At 40.8% G+C, this 15,899-nt stretch overlaps 2 protein-coding genes across 4 annotated transcripts in view; one reads left to right on the forward strand and one right to left on the reverse strand.

Annotated features, from left to right (window-relative positions):
• Positions 1-112: 112 nt before the first annotated feature.
• On the forward strand, positions 113-14,569 carry LOC119177836 (carbohydrate sulfotransferase 2-like; the record flags this gene model as incomplete). The annotated part of the gene is made up of 3 exons (XM_037429024.2): positions 113-200; positions 6,246-6,700; positions 12,365-14,569. Coding segments are annotated over 3 exons (1,101 nt in total), but the record flags the coding sequence as incomplete, so codon positions are not given.
• The window catches only part of LOC119178265 (xaa-Arg dipeptidase), a 43,914-nt gene continuing 41,543 nt past the window's right edge, over positions 13,529-15,899 (reverse strand). For all 3 annotated transcript variants that reach the window (XM_037429460.2, XM_075887437.1, XM_037429459.2), the window contains one exon: positions 13,529-15,497. In XM_037429460.2, the coding sequence (XP_037285357.2) occupies positions 15,202-15,497 (296 nt within the window). In that variant the 3' untranslated portion in view covers positions 13,529-15,201. The remainder of the gene's footprint in view (positions 15,498-15,899) is intronic.

Genomic DNA, 15,899 nt, shown 5'->3' on the forward strand with positions numbered 1-15,899 from the left:
GGTTATGCAATCTGCTGCCACATGTGTAGAGCGAATAATGCAAGTGCTTTGTCAAGTGGAAGCATTACAGCTCATAACAGCTGTGCCGACATGATACACGTACGGCTTTCCGCTTGAACTCTGTGATCCCACAATTAAGCGATCATCTCACCGCAAGCTGTGTTCCACAGCCCCTTGCAGGAAGGTGCCGTATGTTCTGGGTAAGTTCTATTTTCTCCAAAAAATAGAAGCTGCTCACAGAAGATTATAAAACGCTAGTTACACACCTGAAAGTGTGAGCGTTCTTTTAAAATTTAAGTACGTTGAGGGGTTATTCGTTATCTCATAGCTTGACTACAAAATGTTAAATGATAGACAAACCAAACCATTTTAGGAATATGGTCTGAAGAAGGATGTAATGAACTAGTATATGTGACAAATAAGCTACGAAGCTCTCTTTCTGCGTAGTGCGTTTAGAGCAAAGTAAAGCATACATTTCCTATTCTGTAGGATTTATTTAGAAAATTTGCTGATTCTGTGATTGAGCAGTCTGACCGATATTGAGCATCCCACTTTGAACCTTAGCTCGATGAGAATCGCTCAACTGACATAACCGTGTGCTTATCTTATAGCATCCATACCCATTTTTGAAAGTGCTACTAGGTAATTTCCCTGTATTTTCCTTCTCTCTATTTCTCTCTCTCTCTTTTGTGAGTAATACGTTTTCTCGGAACTGCGTGCTTTTAAACGTCATCTTGGAGTATGAAATGTGCAAGCCAAGTTTGCTAGGTCCTTCTTCCATTGCGTGTATTGCTAGGGGCGTGAACGTTTTCTTTAAACCTTTCTTTGAAATCACTACAGCGTTTTCTATGGCTGCACAAACATGACCGTAAGTCAAATTAAAAGCATGGCATGACACAGATGTATTGTTTGCCATACGAGTATTTCTTTGCACGAGAACGGCTTGGTGAGAAAATGCGAGGGCAAGTAAGAAATTGTCTACACTCTTGTCAACATAATTCTGATACTGCGCAGTTTGTCTTCTGCCCTCGCATATAATACTGTTGTACTGATTTCGCAATGCTCTGAAAGTTTACCCTAAATTTATTTATTTTTAACCCTCCAGTGTTGATATATCCCTGTGGCTCCAATAAAAGTTTGCACCAAAGAGGAACAACGTGAATTAATCCGTGTTTTGTAGTCGGAAGTTGTGATAGGTTTAAATATTCATGGCAAATTCTGCTGGCAATATTGAAGACATGTGCTATCATGTAAAACTGTGTTTTGGGGGATCAAGAAACGGTAATTCGCAACAGAGGCAACAAAGAATTCGAGACAAACACGTATCGATGTTTGTTGTCGAAGAAAGTAGTGTTGATGACGTTGCATGGTCACACACGGCTCATCACACTATTGAAATCATCAATAAGGTAAAACTTCATTAATGAAAACACCCTTCTTAGCACCGCGAAGTAGTTACATGCGACATCTGCTTCTTTTGGACACTCGGAGGGGCTTTAAAGCGTCAATACGCCTCGTACTTAAATGTGCAAAATGTGGTGCAAAAGTGACCTGAAACTCAACCGAAAACACTTTATATGAAAATATTGCATAATCTCATTAACCATTGAGCCAAGTGTATTGATAAGGAGGGCTATTACGTAGAAAAACTTTGGCCATACTATAACCCTAGCTTCGGGTTAATAAACTGAAGAACGAGAAGTGTCTATAATTTTTACGTCGTAATTTTATACGTTTTACAGTGTGCATCTACACCTTTAGTATTTACTTTCAGACCGTAGTACAAGTGCAGACGTGAATCATTACTACGAGCGTACAGATAAAGACTAATAAGTGCAACCACATAGAGAAATGCACCTCACATTATTGTGCACATTTTGTTAGGGGCATTGATATCACATGTTTCGTTTGGTTTTAATGCCAGCTGATTGCTTGCGAATAAAGCATCTGCTGATTTACCTGGCCAGAAGAAAAATATACTGCAATGAAAGATTATTTTAAAAACAAAAATTTGCCAGCACACCTTTATTCAGCACTATCTTTTCATGTAAAATCTAATATTGATGAAAATGAAATTCCTGAGGCATAAAGATTCTCTCACATTTATTCAAACAAAATAAATTGATTTCTGATATTCCACAAGTCTGTAACATTCAGCGGCATCCTACGCACGCATCGTAACGAGAAAAAACGTGTTTGATATGCAATATTCCGTAACTTGATACACGAAGTAGGCGAAGCTGTTAGCCGCTTGCTTGCACAGTGAGAGAGGGGCACAGATGTCGATGAAGCTCCGAGGACGTTAGCACAGGAAAATTCCCATTCTCAAGTAGTGCGTGAAATATGTCGTTCTCTCACTCAAATTATTGCAATAAGTGCGTGAAGATGAGCGCATGATCCGCGTGGGTAACTGCGTGAGTTCAAGCTTGTTTCGGGTAGGACGTAAAGGGTCCGTTATTCAATATTTCCAGATATTTCTTTTAAACAGGTGTTGAGGGTAATGTTGAGCTTTCTCTCACGTACCATCACACGCAATATTACGTAACATCAATGATTGGGTGTATCTGTGAATACGAGTTTGTAAACATTAACTTGCTGAAAACGCAACATATGTTAGAAGAACAAGAACATGACGTAATTTTATTTTTTTTTCAGTTGGAACCATTGTGTAGAAAAACATTATTTATAGAATATTTGTTTTGCTTTCGTCATTGCAGATGTTTCATGAAGGAACGTAGGTGTGTTCTACTGACGGCAGTGGGCCTACTTTTCATAGTAGGAAATATTCTGTGTATGTGGAAGGCCTTTCACTTTATTAATTCCTGCGATCAGCCGCTCTACGGTAAACATTCAGAGCCCGATAAAGGTTAGAAGTACTTTATTATTTTGAAGATTTGTGTAACAGTGCTCTAATTATATTGAAACGTCCTATCGGCAAAAAAGCAAAAATTCACGCTTCATATTTCGTTGACATCTCATTGGCTTTACTGTATACTACGGAAATCGATTCATTGATATGTGGGGTTTAGCGTCCAAAAACCACCATATGATTATGAAATATGCCACGTAGTGGAGGGCTTAGAAATCTTGACCACCTGAGGATCCTTAAGTGCACCGAAATTTCAGCACACGGGCCTACAGAATTTCCACCTCCATCAAAAATGCAGCTGCCGCATCGGGGATTCGATTCCACGACTTGCGCATATAATGAAATGAGCTCGTATTATTGCAAAACATCATTCTCTGTTATTTTCTAGAAGATTTTTGTGTACAATTTCGCCTCGCAATAGTCATAATGCCATGGTTTATATTTCCGTGTTTTCCTCGCCACTGCAATTGCAGCATGAGTTTGTTGTTACATTCAACGGTGGAAAAAATTATAATGCTTTATATTTGATCACATGTTACAAAACACGAGAAGCTCAGATGTAACGACGACAATTTCTGTAGCGTGCCTCACAAGGATGCCTTCATGTGACATGTAAACACCTAAATTATTGATTCGGAAGTCGTTCTCAGCGTCTGCGAGAACAACACCCTATTTTGATGTCGCGAAATTTTAGTCTTTTTCAAGCAGCACTTTCAAGCGAAAACTGGCAGGAAAAACGTTATTACTGCTGTTCATATTATCACCAACACTGCTGGTAATGTTTCAACATTACAGATATAAGAAGAGAAAAACTTCTGACCTTTAAGTTAACATCGTACGTGAATAACGTCTGAAAACGCCCACTGTATTCGATTGATTGATATGTGGGGTTCAACATCCCAAAACCACCATATGAATATCAGAGAAGCCGTAGTGGCGGGCTCCGGAAATTTCGACCACCTGAGGTTCTTTAACGTGCACCTAAATCTGAACACATGGGCCTACAACATTTCGGCCTCCATCGGAAATGCAGCCACCACAGCCGAGATGCCCACTGTATTCACAGAAGGCATTGAAACCTGAGTAAAAAAACATAGCCTTCGTCTTTACCGAGAAATGTGGTTCAAGGCACAACGACTTCGGGCAGAAGCGGACAGTGTACAAGCTACTGTGCTCCCTTTTCAGTGAAGTATTTTGAAGTGTTCATTGTACGAAAAACGAAAGTAGGTCAGCATGGGCTCTACGTTAAAACACACCAATCTCCGTGTTACAAGAGCAGCGGACGGATTGTGAAAGTCGACCATGAGTGGACGCTATTCCGTACTTGTTTACTTAATCCAGATTATATATATATATATATATATATATATATATATATATATATATATATATATATATATATATATATATATATACATTATCGAAATATACTAGACCTGTTACAACTTCAAAAAACACGTTTTTTTTAAAAAGGATCAAATGGCGAATAAACCAAATAACTGCAGGAACATAACCTTTAGCGGTGAATGAAAGCTAATAATGCACATTGAGATGGAGCTCAAAAGTGATGTGCGGGGAAATCGCTCCAAAGATCTGGCTCCTTCTTATCGTATTTATCTTCACTTTCACATTTCCCGTTTTGGTGTCTTGACGACAGTTATAGCGCGAGAACAGAACGACGACCCAGAAAAGAAGGACACGAAGGACACGTCCTTCTTGTCTGTGTCGTCGTTCTGTTCTAGCGCTATAACTATCGTCATGTCATACGAACCAGCCCAAGCTGCCACACTTCTTGGTGTCTTGATCATTTATTATTTGGACATTGCCATGTGGTGTTCAAAAGTAAAGGCTTACGCTGGCAGAGTTACCGTTTCTGTAATGAGCTCATATTTTTTTTGCAGAACGTGTCTTTCTTTTTTCAATGACACTTTTTTAAAGTTATCTTTTGCGCAGTGATCCGGCAACACTCAATATTTGCATTAAACATCTTCACATACAATCTCTCCTAAGATTTACGTCTAGAGACTGTACTACCCTTCCGCCCACGGTGCTTGGCTGCTGACAGAAGGATCGCGGGTTCGATTGTGGCGACGGCAGTCACATTTCAATTCAGTGGAAGTGCCAGATGCCCTTGCACTGTGTGACGCCAGTTCGCGTGGAAGAACGGGAGGTGGTCGAAAGTTCTGGAGCCCTCCACTATTGCGTCCCTCATACTCTGGTTCCGGGACGTCACACCACACATAATATTAGACTCTAGAGCCCATCAGACTCACCCTTTCTGCAGTGTATCAGTGCATTTCATGCTCGCACTTAGTAAATAATCAACCAGGAAAATGCTTCTCTTCAAGCAAACTAACACTACTCAAATCGCAGTGTGCGATGCAGAGATTGATTTTCCGTTGTGGTTTCTTTCAACAATTTTACGTCTTACTTTTAGAGCACGCTACTCAGAGCCTTCCAAAAACTTGGTGAAGTTACTGTTTTAAATGCTTGTCTGTCACGCATGAGTTGTGTCCAAATGAGGTTCATTGGCTCTGCTACAGTCCAAATACGTAAAACTAGCTCTAAAGGTCTTAAACAGAAATGCACGTAGCGTGTTTCTTTTTTACTATGTGAACATTGTAAGTATTTCTCCCTTATTCATACGTACAGAAGTTTTCACTGAAATGCTCTGTGGCGCAGCCTCAAAGTACTTTAAATAGCTGGGGCGCCACTCTTCTCTGGTTCTTAGGGGATGTAGTACACTACCATTGTGAAAGTGTGTCTCCTTTAAAAAGGCATATTTTCTGCTAAATCCCCTCTTCTTAAGGCATTCACTAATTTTTTTTTTGTGATAAGAAATAGTTTAAAAACATGATATGTGAAAATTTCCCATGACTTGTTCACATGGACCTAAACATAAATTTGCCTGATCCTATCTCGACATAAACAATAAACAACAAACGAGCAAACCCTTCAACGAAGCGTTCAGCCGCCAATTATTTAACGAAGAGCGCTGAGCTGCCTTGGTGTCCCAATTTTAGCAAGCGAGGTAGTCAAGTGACTTCCACAAGTTGGTGCAGGAATCTGAAAAAAGGTTCACATTATTGAGCGGTATATTGGTTGTACAGTGTGTGACCACTACCTACTTTATCCGTCGAAACACTACTTGCGCATTATGTAGGCTTACGGAGAAGCTAGTCTTACTAACACTGACACAACCATCCAGCAACCACAAGATTAGCCGTTTGGTGCTGCTCCAGACATCAAATAATTTCAAGTAGCTAGTTAAAAAAGGACCTGTTCATCCATCAAGTCAAGATAAATATAGAGAAAAGCACATTCATAGCAGATAACACATTTTCGTAATCATGGACTCTCTGTGCATCTGGTGCAGGCCCGAGCATCGAGGATGACGGTGAAACACTGCCCACCGCCTTCAAAGCTGTTCTCGAAGCTTATCCCATAGTCCCGTTATCGGTCATCAAACGACTGCTGATCGTCACTTATCCCCAGTCCAGTGTCACACTGCTAGGTGAACTGTTGGCTCATGTGCCTAGGACATTCTTGCACTTTGAGCCCTTCGCACTGTTCAAGCAGGGTAGCCGTATTCGTCCAAGCAAAGAGCGCTACGCGCTGCAACTGCTCGACGAGCTAGCAAGATGCCGCTTTTGGAAAGTGCCGCTTTACGCGATCTCGCTGGGTGGCAGTGGCGGTTCCTACAAGCACAATCGATTTCTGGCTGACGTCTGTGAAGAAGGTGATTCTTGTTCTTCTCCCTCGTCGGTCTCATCTCTCTGCCTGCGAGCGGAAACTCAAGCGTTCGAAATTAGAAGACTTTCGATTGGTCAGGTAAGACAGACTTTTGATTATTTTGCTTGATGAGTGCAAAATTATTGTTCTTTTTATGCTACTGTTGATTGAGCCCAAACGGTAGTGCTTTAGTTATATATATGTTCAGTGAGCACAGACTTGTTGAGAAAATTTCGCAGTACTGACAATGGTGTGAAATACGCAGTGATTGGCTGACGAAGCACAAGAGTTTCATACTTACATGTAATCAGTTTTTATTCATAGCTAAACAAGCAGAAACAGCACTGCTCCAGCATATATTATTCGGCATGTGTGCGAGTTCATTCAGAAAGCACGAAGAAGGGCTCCTACACTACCACAGACTGCAGTCTCAACGCCACCTTGTAAAAGCGTGTTCTCTATCAAGGAATCTGCTGACGAGGTTGTGATGCTGCGGTCTTTGTGATATCCGCTGGTGGAGCTTCAAGCTTGGTGGGCGATTATGAAATCTGCGACTACTTTGATATACTAGCGCGACGCTGGCTTGACATTTCCAATGTGCATTCTTAAAAATATAATAATACTTGCTAACCTTAGGGTACCAATGGTTTCTCACTTATGTTTCAACCCTGCTAATCACTGAAGTTGGTAATGAAGAGGGTGGCTACAGTTACTACATTTGCTCTTACTAAAAGCACTTGGTAACTGTTACTACTCTAGCCTTTACCAACCATAAGTAGTAACTTTCAAAAGTTTTAGTAAAGTACTAACCAATACTACCGTGTAAATTTAGCAATATTTCTGCTTTTTCTTACTTGTCAACAAAATATCGTTTCATTACAAAAGAACTTCGCGTAATACTACGTGGTGCGTCATGAACACGAGAAATACTTAGACCTAAGAAGTTCATTAGGCTGCAGATCAAGTTGACTACCAGAGTATATATGCAGTCCCTACATTCAAAATGTGTGCCTGGCACAGGTAAGCACTTGTCCTTCAGGACGACTTATAAAAAATGTGAGCCAACAGCACTGTACTGTACTACTACCTAGTTACGTGTGTTTTAAGACGTAGCATGTGCCGTTTAATCAACTGTACTTATAAAAATATTATGTCATACTAATTCTTTATTAAATGACCACAAAGAAGCGTATTATACAGTGGCTGAAACAAAGTACTGAACTCATTACCATAGCATCAGTGCATTAGAATGTTTTCAAGTGGTACAATTGGCACGGACATGTAGTGTGCGTAGTATTACTGTGACAATTTATTGGTGTTAAGTGGTAATAACCATTCGGGGCTTTTACGTGCCAAAAATTGAGATAATATTGCAAAATACGCCATTGTGCGGGATTCCGGATTAAACTTGATAATCCAGTTAATATCGATCTGCCTTTCTTGTTAGTTTGTCGTAAATTACTCAGTTTGTTGTAATTGTCTATTGCAACAAGAGTAGCACTTGCTTACTGTTCATTAACTTGAACTTCATTTGGACAATAGGAAAATGCCGCTTCCATGTCTTGGCTGCATGATTTAGAATGAACGTTTTTTTTTATCTCATGGATACATCTTGCGTAATGTTTTCGTTTAAATAAAATGCGTCGAGGCGGTATTCTTCAAGATATTACGATAAGAATTACCTACTATTTTAGTGGAGATAATCCATGGCCAGGTAGAAAACTGGCTGTAACGGTGGAAGGAAGCTAGTAACGGCTGGAGTTACAACCTATTTCATTCCAGTTACCAAGTGCGTACTAACGTAGGTAGTAAACAGGTAGCAAGTTAATAACAGTTGCAGCTAGTAACTGTTTACGAACGTAGGCAATAACCAGGGAGAAAAAAATGTTAGTAACAGTTCAATAAATGTGGTAAGCGCTGCAATTACCATACATTTGCTTGCTGTTGCTACCTTTTTAATAACTTTATTTGAACAGTGTGGGCTTCAATCGCAGTTTTCAGACCTCCACACTTCCTTTCAAGCTCGAACAAGTATGCCACAACGCAGTGGATAGGTGACGACATAGGAACAGCGGAGGGCATAAGCAGAAATAAACAGGTTGCACTGCGCATTTGTATTTGTGACAGACTGCTGAAGCCATTCACCATGAAACTGTAAACAAAATAGCGTTGGAATGCAATGTACAAGAGCTGTTGACTGCTTACTTGCCAGGGTATTGTATAGTTCACTTAAGATAGTTGAATTCATCGTCCACTATGGAATATCAGACATCAAACCCCAGAGATTCGTCTCTTCATGATTAGTAATTACGTGCAGGTAAATGTGTGCAAACGTGGCATGAACTTCGTCTTTTCTGAGCGGTTGTGCCTGTGGTGGGTATTCTTTGCGCCAAATCGACAGCATTAGGAAACATTCTGATAAAAAAAATTCGAGTTGGCACCATGGCTGATCGCTGGGTACTTTCAGCTTCTACTTTGGTGCATTAGAAGCCATTTTTTCTGCGATTTATGAATAAATACACTGGTGCAGGAGGACACCATAGAACACCATGACGGATGCTTGAGCACAGTGCGTGCTCAAGCATGCCCCAGGGCACTCCAATGAAAATTCCAACGCTTTCAGCACCTCCCAGCGGGCACCAGTATCACAGCGGTCAAGCCAGTGCGATATCTCAACGCGCCCAGCGAAGTGCCACTAAATACGAAAATACGAGCGTGTGCTAGTGTTTAGAGCATGTACCAGTGCCGCAAAACGAACTGGCATCATGCTGGGGAGGCAGTTTCTTTTTTTTCCAGTAGGGCGGGTTATACACTTGAGTCTGCACCATCCAAAAAAAAAAAAAAACTGCTGCCATACTTCATATTCTTAATTAGTGGTTGGCTTGAACATCAAGTGTTTACTCGCTCTGTGAAAAGAACTCAACCTAGTCGGCACAACATATATGCCAGCGCTCTGTACTTACAATGGCGGGATCATTTATTGGCAACCTCCTTACGGCTCCAAAATTAGGAAAAAATTAAGCAAGCGTGTTCTTTTGTCTACGTGTATGGCCATTTAAATTAATTTTCATTTAGTTCAAGAGAAAAAATGCCGTTTTTAACCCCAGTTTTCTACTGCTTGGCTACATATCTGGCAATACAGGAATATGGCAAGTCTACTTTTTTTGCCACATTTTGGAGGTGAAGCTCTTAAAGACGTGAGTCTATTCATCGCTTGTATGTATGTACATGACCGCCTATAGTTCCACCTCTGCGAACTGCCGAAGCCTTCATCCTTGGAAATATCCCACTATGCCCAAGACAGATACATCACTTCACCGATCACTAAAGCTAATACTGTTGAGCACTAGCCAATATAAAACGCAAGAAGGTCTTGTATTTGTATCCAGGTGCGCGTAAAGAACCGTAGATTGTCCTACTGGGTCCATCCCTTCTTTGTACGTGACTGCCTATAGTTCCAACTTTGCAAAGTGCCCACTACATCGTCCTTGCAAACATGCCACTACGTCCCATCACCCATCCACCCCTTAATCGACCATAAAGCCGTCATAGTGAAAGGGGACCAAAAGTTACATATAGCTACCACTTGCTAAGCATAATAATTCTTGTAAAAATATATGCAGTGTTTCTCACGTCTTTGATGATGTAGTGGGCGATATTCGCGGATGGTTCACGGTTTTGCGATGAAACCTTCCAGTGATCCACCCCACTCATCACTTCGTGTGATTGGGGTGATTTTTTGCGCGGCAAGAATTTAAGAACAGTTCAGCCAAAACTTTCTCGGCGGTGTCAGTGATGTCATGATGGTTCGTAAAAGGTCCATGTGCAATAAATTTTATCGTGTGCGTCTTGTATTACGAAAGTAAGCGCAGAAAAAGCATGCAACAGCTTTCATCGCCCTCGCATTCTGACAAAGGCAAACATGCTAAGCACGCCCGTGCAGAGGGGCGGCGAGCGTTCGTTTTCTATTTTGTTCTCCCTGCTTGGGATTCGTGGTATTAAAAGCCGCCTTGCTATACGCTTCAGTTGTGAAAACCAATCCACGCGCCCTATAATGCAAGTAATCACAGCTGGTTCTTGGCGCACTCAAAGCCTGATGGCTTGGTTGCACACTCACTGGCAGCATCGTCACGTTAAGTAAATCCGATCAGTGTTACGAATGTTGAAATTCGCATTGTCTAAAAGAAGAAAGTCTCAGCTTGACGACTTTGTAGAATCCTGTTTGTTCAGGTAGTCGCGCAACCGTTTGTGAACCAGTGGTATCTGCCTTTGATGGAGACATACTCGTGTTCGCCTATGCATCCATGAAGAAAAGATCAACAGTATCGCCATACTTAATATTCAAAAGCCGACAGCCTCTCCCGCTGATTTCACCTTTACGTTTTTTTGTAAAATACTTTACTTTATCCTGCCGACCTTTTAAATTTTGTCGCTGATTATATTTTGCTAGTCTTTTCCGTGGAGTTTCCCATCCCTTGGTGCATATTTCGTTGCTCTAACCTGCCGCAGATTGTTGGTACTACGTATTACGTGGTCGCCCCCGGGTAAATTTGTGTCGGCTAATATTACATGAAATATTTGAAGGACACTTACACTGTCACCTAATGATTCGCCTAATGGCACTGATCAGGTAATTTTACGCCTACTAAAAATTGTTGCAAGGTCCTTCACTTTTATTTCAGTGTATATACATGTATTGCCAATAAATTACCACATGCCCCCCACACCCCCTGCGCAGTCGTTTATAGGACTGGGAAAAAAGACATAAGTAAAATAGGAATCGGAAATTGTCCCCGTGGTGTTTACAAAGGGCACGTTATCACATTACTGTAGACCTATCAAAGTTAAGTAACGTTTCACTGCTTGGTTATGACTCCATGACAAGAAATCCGCGCAAGCTAGGTTGTGCATTTCTTATAAAATAACAATGTTCATAAATCATTTGTACCCAACACAAGTCAATTTTTGAAAAGACTGAACTCGCTGAGGTGTTTTGTAATGCTAGGTTGGTTTAATAACTCAAAGAAATTTGTGATACAGTGGTATTTACTCACCCACTGACTTCGATCGAACGTTATGGAGGGTTCATACAAGGAGTGTACTGCTGTTAAACGGTGAAACAGTTTGGACTAAAAAACTTTTACTCTGAAAGCTTAAACGTCAATAATTGCAAACCTACATGTCAGTAACTGATTAGAAGACTGATGTCAGGAGTGCCATTTTTTTCAACGTCGTGCTTATTCGAAGATAATAACTCAAAAAATTTCAAGGTGTTTTTTTTCCTCACTTGTTGAAATTTGCTGAAAAATATTTGTGAAACTTACGTCTCTAATACGTTAAGTCTCTGAGGTATTAACGAGACACTGTGCTTCATTGTTACCCTCTAGTAACAAAGTTAACCTCAGTAAAGGCAGTCAAAATTTGTGACGACTTGGGAACTAGCGTGGAAGCTCAAATGTTGCGCCACCATCCACGTCAGGTTTTGGCGCGTTTCCTCACTTACCAAGCCGCTCTTTGCAGTAATCGTGAAAGACACGTTTGCTAATGCTAATATGAGAAAAGCCATTTTTCTCTAATGTCCTTTAAAAGGCAAAAAATACTGCAGGAAACACTTTAACATTGTACGACGTATCATGTAGCTCACTTAGACAGCTGCTTCAAACAACAGGTTCCTACGCATAGTTTTTTGATAAGGAGCCAGAAGTTTGTTACAATATAAACGATGAACTTAATCTGACTTGGACATCTGTATTTTCGGCGCAGGTAGCAGAATGGGTTGAGCGTAACACGGACATTGCAGAGTCCGTTCGAGTGATACACCTGGTTCGAGACCCAAGAGAAATCTATGGCAGTCAAGATTTAGACTCGTGCAGGGCCAGTGACTCCTGCATCAACGCCAGGACGTTATGCTCTCAGATGCGCTCTGACCTGCGCGTCTTCGAGGAGCTGTTGCACCAACAAGGGCGCGACAAGATGTACCAGCTGCGGGATGAAGATTTGGCTTTGGACCCCGTTAATCAGACGAAGAAGCTATTCGCCCGACTCGGCCTAGATGTACATCCAAACGTGTTGTCGTTTCTGAGGCAACAGGAGAGTGGTTTCAGTTCGAAAATGGGGAAGCAACATAAGATTGCTAGCAACGCTAGCACAGTCAGAGACAGTTGGAAAACTAGGCTGCCAAAGAATGCCATTCGCGAAATTGAGAAAAATTGTGGGGATGTTTTGTTAAAGTTGGACTATGAACTCATGTTTCCCTCAGTGAACTCAGCTGAACAACACAATCTCGCTCAAATACCACCACCGCCAATTTTCGCAAAGTAATATAATATTTTAACAATAATATTCAAATGATGTATGCAAGCCGCACAATATTCTGCAGTAATACTTAGTTATTTAAAAGACGCAGCAGAAAGTCCTTATGGGGGGGAGGAGCTTTAGCCACATATTTTCAAGGTATGCTGTATATCTCTATTATTACGTGTGAAATGAGTTTGATTGTTTCCACTGTTGATAACATACGGCAATATATTGAAAGAATCGCAAGAATATTTTAGATTCCGAGTTCCACTAATATTTGCACCACGAACATCAACTTCACTGCCCGGGTAATTCTAATTTCCAGGTTGTTTACCACCTTACAAGATATTTTATGGAGTACGTAATACTTGTCGCCACCTCCTATTTTGTACAGAGGTATTCTCTAATAATTAGAAGATAATTATGATGACAGTATAAAAATGTCTACGAAAAAAATTTAGTGCACCAGCGTAGCGATGTAGGTGTGTTGGTGCATACTGGAAAAGCAGTATTCAGTGTCTCTTCCTATTTCTCGTAGTCCACACTAGCGCTAAGAAACTGCCTTTTCATTACTAAAAATACAATAGTGATTCACTGAAGTTCTTTTGTCTAGACTTCTGAAGTTCGGAATTGAAAAAGCAGCATCTATACTTCTTTATTTCAATTAGGTAATGACAAAGTTCTAAGAGAATGTAAAGCAAGAACATGCAGCATAATGTCAAATGTCTCAACAACTGGATACAATGCAGTAATTTCAGTGAAGACAGCAGTAATATCAAGTGTTTCACTGAATGACAGCCGGTTTGTGCGTGGCCACTGTTGCACATAAGCTATGCGATCTTCAAAGTGCTCGCAGACTCAAACACTCCCTAGGATGTTTCAGGTTTATGAATATTGGCATCAAAAGTGAAATATCAGCGTCCCATAGAAAAAACCATCTAATAATAAACACAAACAACACGATAAAGGGTGTGACTGCTTCAGGTATGAGAATCAACGCAATTAAAACTGCGCATAATTATGAAGGGGAACCCACCAACACGTGATCTTGAGCTGAGCTCAGACGAGTTACCATAATATGCATTTCTCTCTCAAGCAAAGCTTCGCGCAGCATTGCATAAAAAATAAGTCAATCTCTGTGAAGTCAGGTTCACAAAAATCTTATTTAGGAGATGTTACATTCAGGCTCCAAGAAAAAAATTGAGAGCATAATTTAATTAGCCCCAAAAAATCATATGAACCATCAGGCAGTACATGAAAGGGGCCGCGTTGAGGGTCCACCTTTGAAACACTGCTCTGCGTGTCCATTTTGTAATGATTCTTTCCTTCACTCACTCTTTCTTTCTCTTTCTTATTTCCCTCCAAATGTGTTGGGCTGCAAACTGGACGTGGTATAGTCAGCCACCCTAGTCTTGCTGCATTCCTTATTCCTTTCTCTCTCTCTCTCTACACACCATCATCAATTCGCAGTACAATAAATATTACAAAAATATTATAAGTTAGTTTTCACTGCAAATACTCCGAAAACGTTAGACTTACACCTCACAGCGAATAAAGTGGCATTCTAAGAAGATTGTTATCTATTTTTGCTGATACCTATAGTAGAATCATTTATGATAGTTTTATGAATAAAGTCACGAATGTGGTGAGCCAAAATAGGACAATTACGAATTTGAACGTATTTGTGTTGTTTGACAGTCACGCACGTTCGATGTATTTGGCCCTGTCATGCTTACATTTTTCATTTTTTCCAATGAATCACAGCTTTCCTAAAAAGCTTGGCTTATTTCTAGAACCATCGCTCAAAGACCAGAAAGATACCAATAAAGGAAATTCTGCAATGAAATTAATGATAATGTACACGAGAGCTTAATAGGGCTATTTTCAATGTCTTGTTCGCTGAACACGCTATTTCACTGTTCTTAACTTTTATGCTCACGTACTTCAAAAGAAACACCGGATGATAATGTAGTTTTTTTATGCAACTTCTTTTTAGTGCTTGGGTTGTTACCAAATGCCGTGCTTCAATTTATTATGTAGGGCTTCCTGGTTCACGTAGAAGCCTAAAGGGCTGCATCCCCACATTGCAATTACTGCTACCAATGAGCTGAACATTGTAGAAAACGAAGCCATGACGATGCGTACCGATCAAAACAATTTTCTCAGCTTTTTCAAGCTTACGTCAATATTACAGGCAGGTAAACTTTTTTGTACCGCACTGAAATATACGTCAACTGTCAGCGTTCTATGGCTCCACAGGGGGAATGACAGCGCACTCAACATCTGCACGCGAGAACTGCTATTCAGAGAGAATGATCGCTGCGTCGGCGTTCAAAATCTTCTCTTGCCGAGTCCAGAAGTCGATGGTCGCAAAGAAGCTCGAAGGCTGTGAGCGCTAGTGCCTTTCCAACTACGAGGGACGTTTCCTGTGACTGCCTGGTACCTGCGGCACGGCCGAATTCGACGGTATGATTCAGAGATGCAGATTCGATGCCAAACATGGGATGAATTGTGGGCACCACGTGGGACACGTTGCCAATGTCTGACGTTGCGCCTGACAACTGTACCCGGCAGGCATTGTTGTCTTCGAATAGCAATCCTACGAAAAGAGACAACATTCGGTGCACGTTAACCAAAAACGGTTCTAGGAAAGAAGCATATTTTCTATAACAATCTGCCAATTATTCTCTTATATTGTTGGACCAACGTTTGCTATTGCTCTTGGTTTCTTGATAAGCAAATGCGTCAAATAGCGGCGACGGCTTACGATACGTTTAACAGATGTATATCCCATATTGTGACCTTCAGAGAAATGAAGGTGCAGTGGAGTACAGTTTGGCACTTCGTACAGCTCAATTGATGTAGTGCCTGCTCGTTTGTCGTTTCATCAAAGTTGATCCCTATCTGATCAACCACTTTCGAAATTATCAATAGTGTTGTACCATAAATGCAAATCATTTGAGTCAACCTATATAGACTCATTTGCTACTTGCAGCATTCT

Source organism: Rhipicephalus microplus, chromosome 1 (genome assembly GCF_043290135.1).
Source record: "Rhipicephalus microplus isolate Deutch F79 chromosome 1, USDA_Rmic, whole genome shotgun sequence".
Classification (NCBI taxonomy): domain Eukaryota; kingdom Metazoa; phylum Arthropoda; class Arachnida; order Ixodida; family Ixodidae; genus Rhipicephalus; species Rhipicephalus microplus.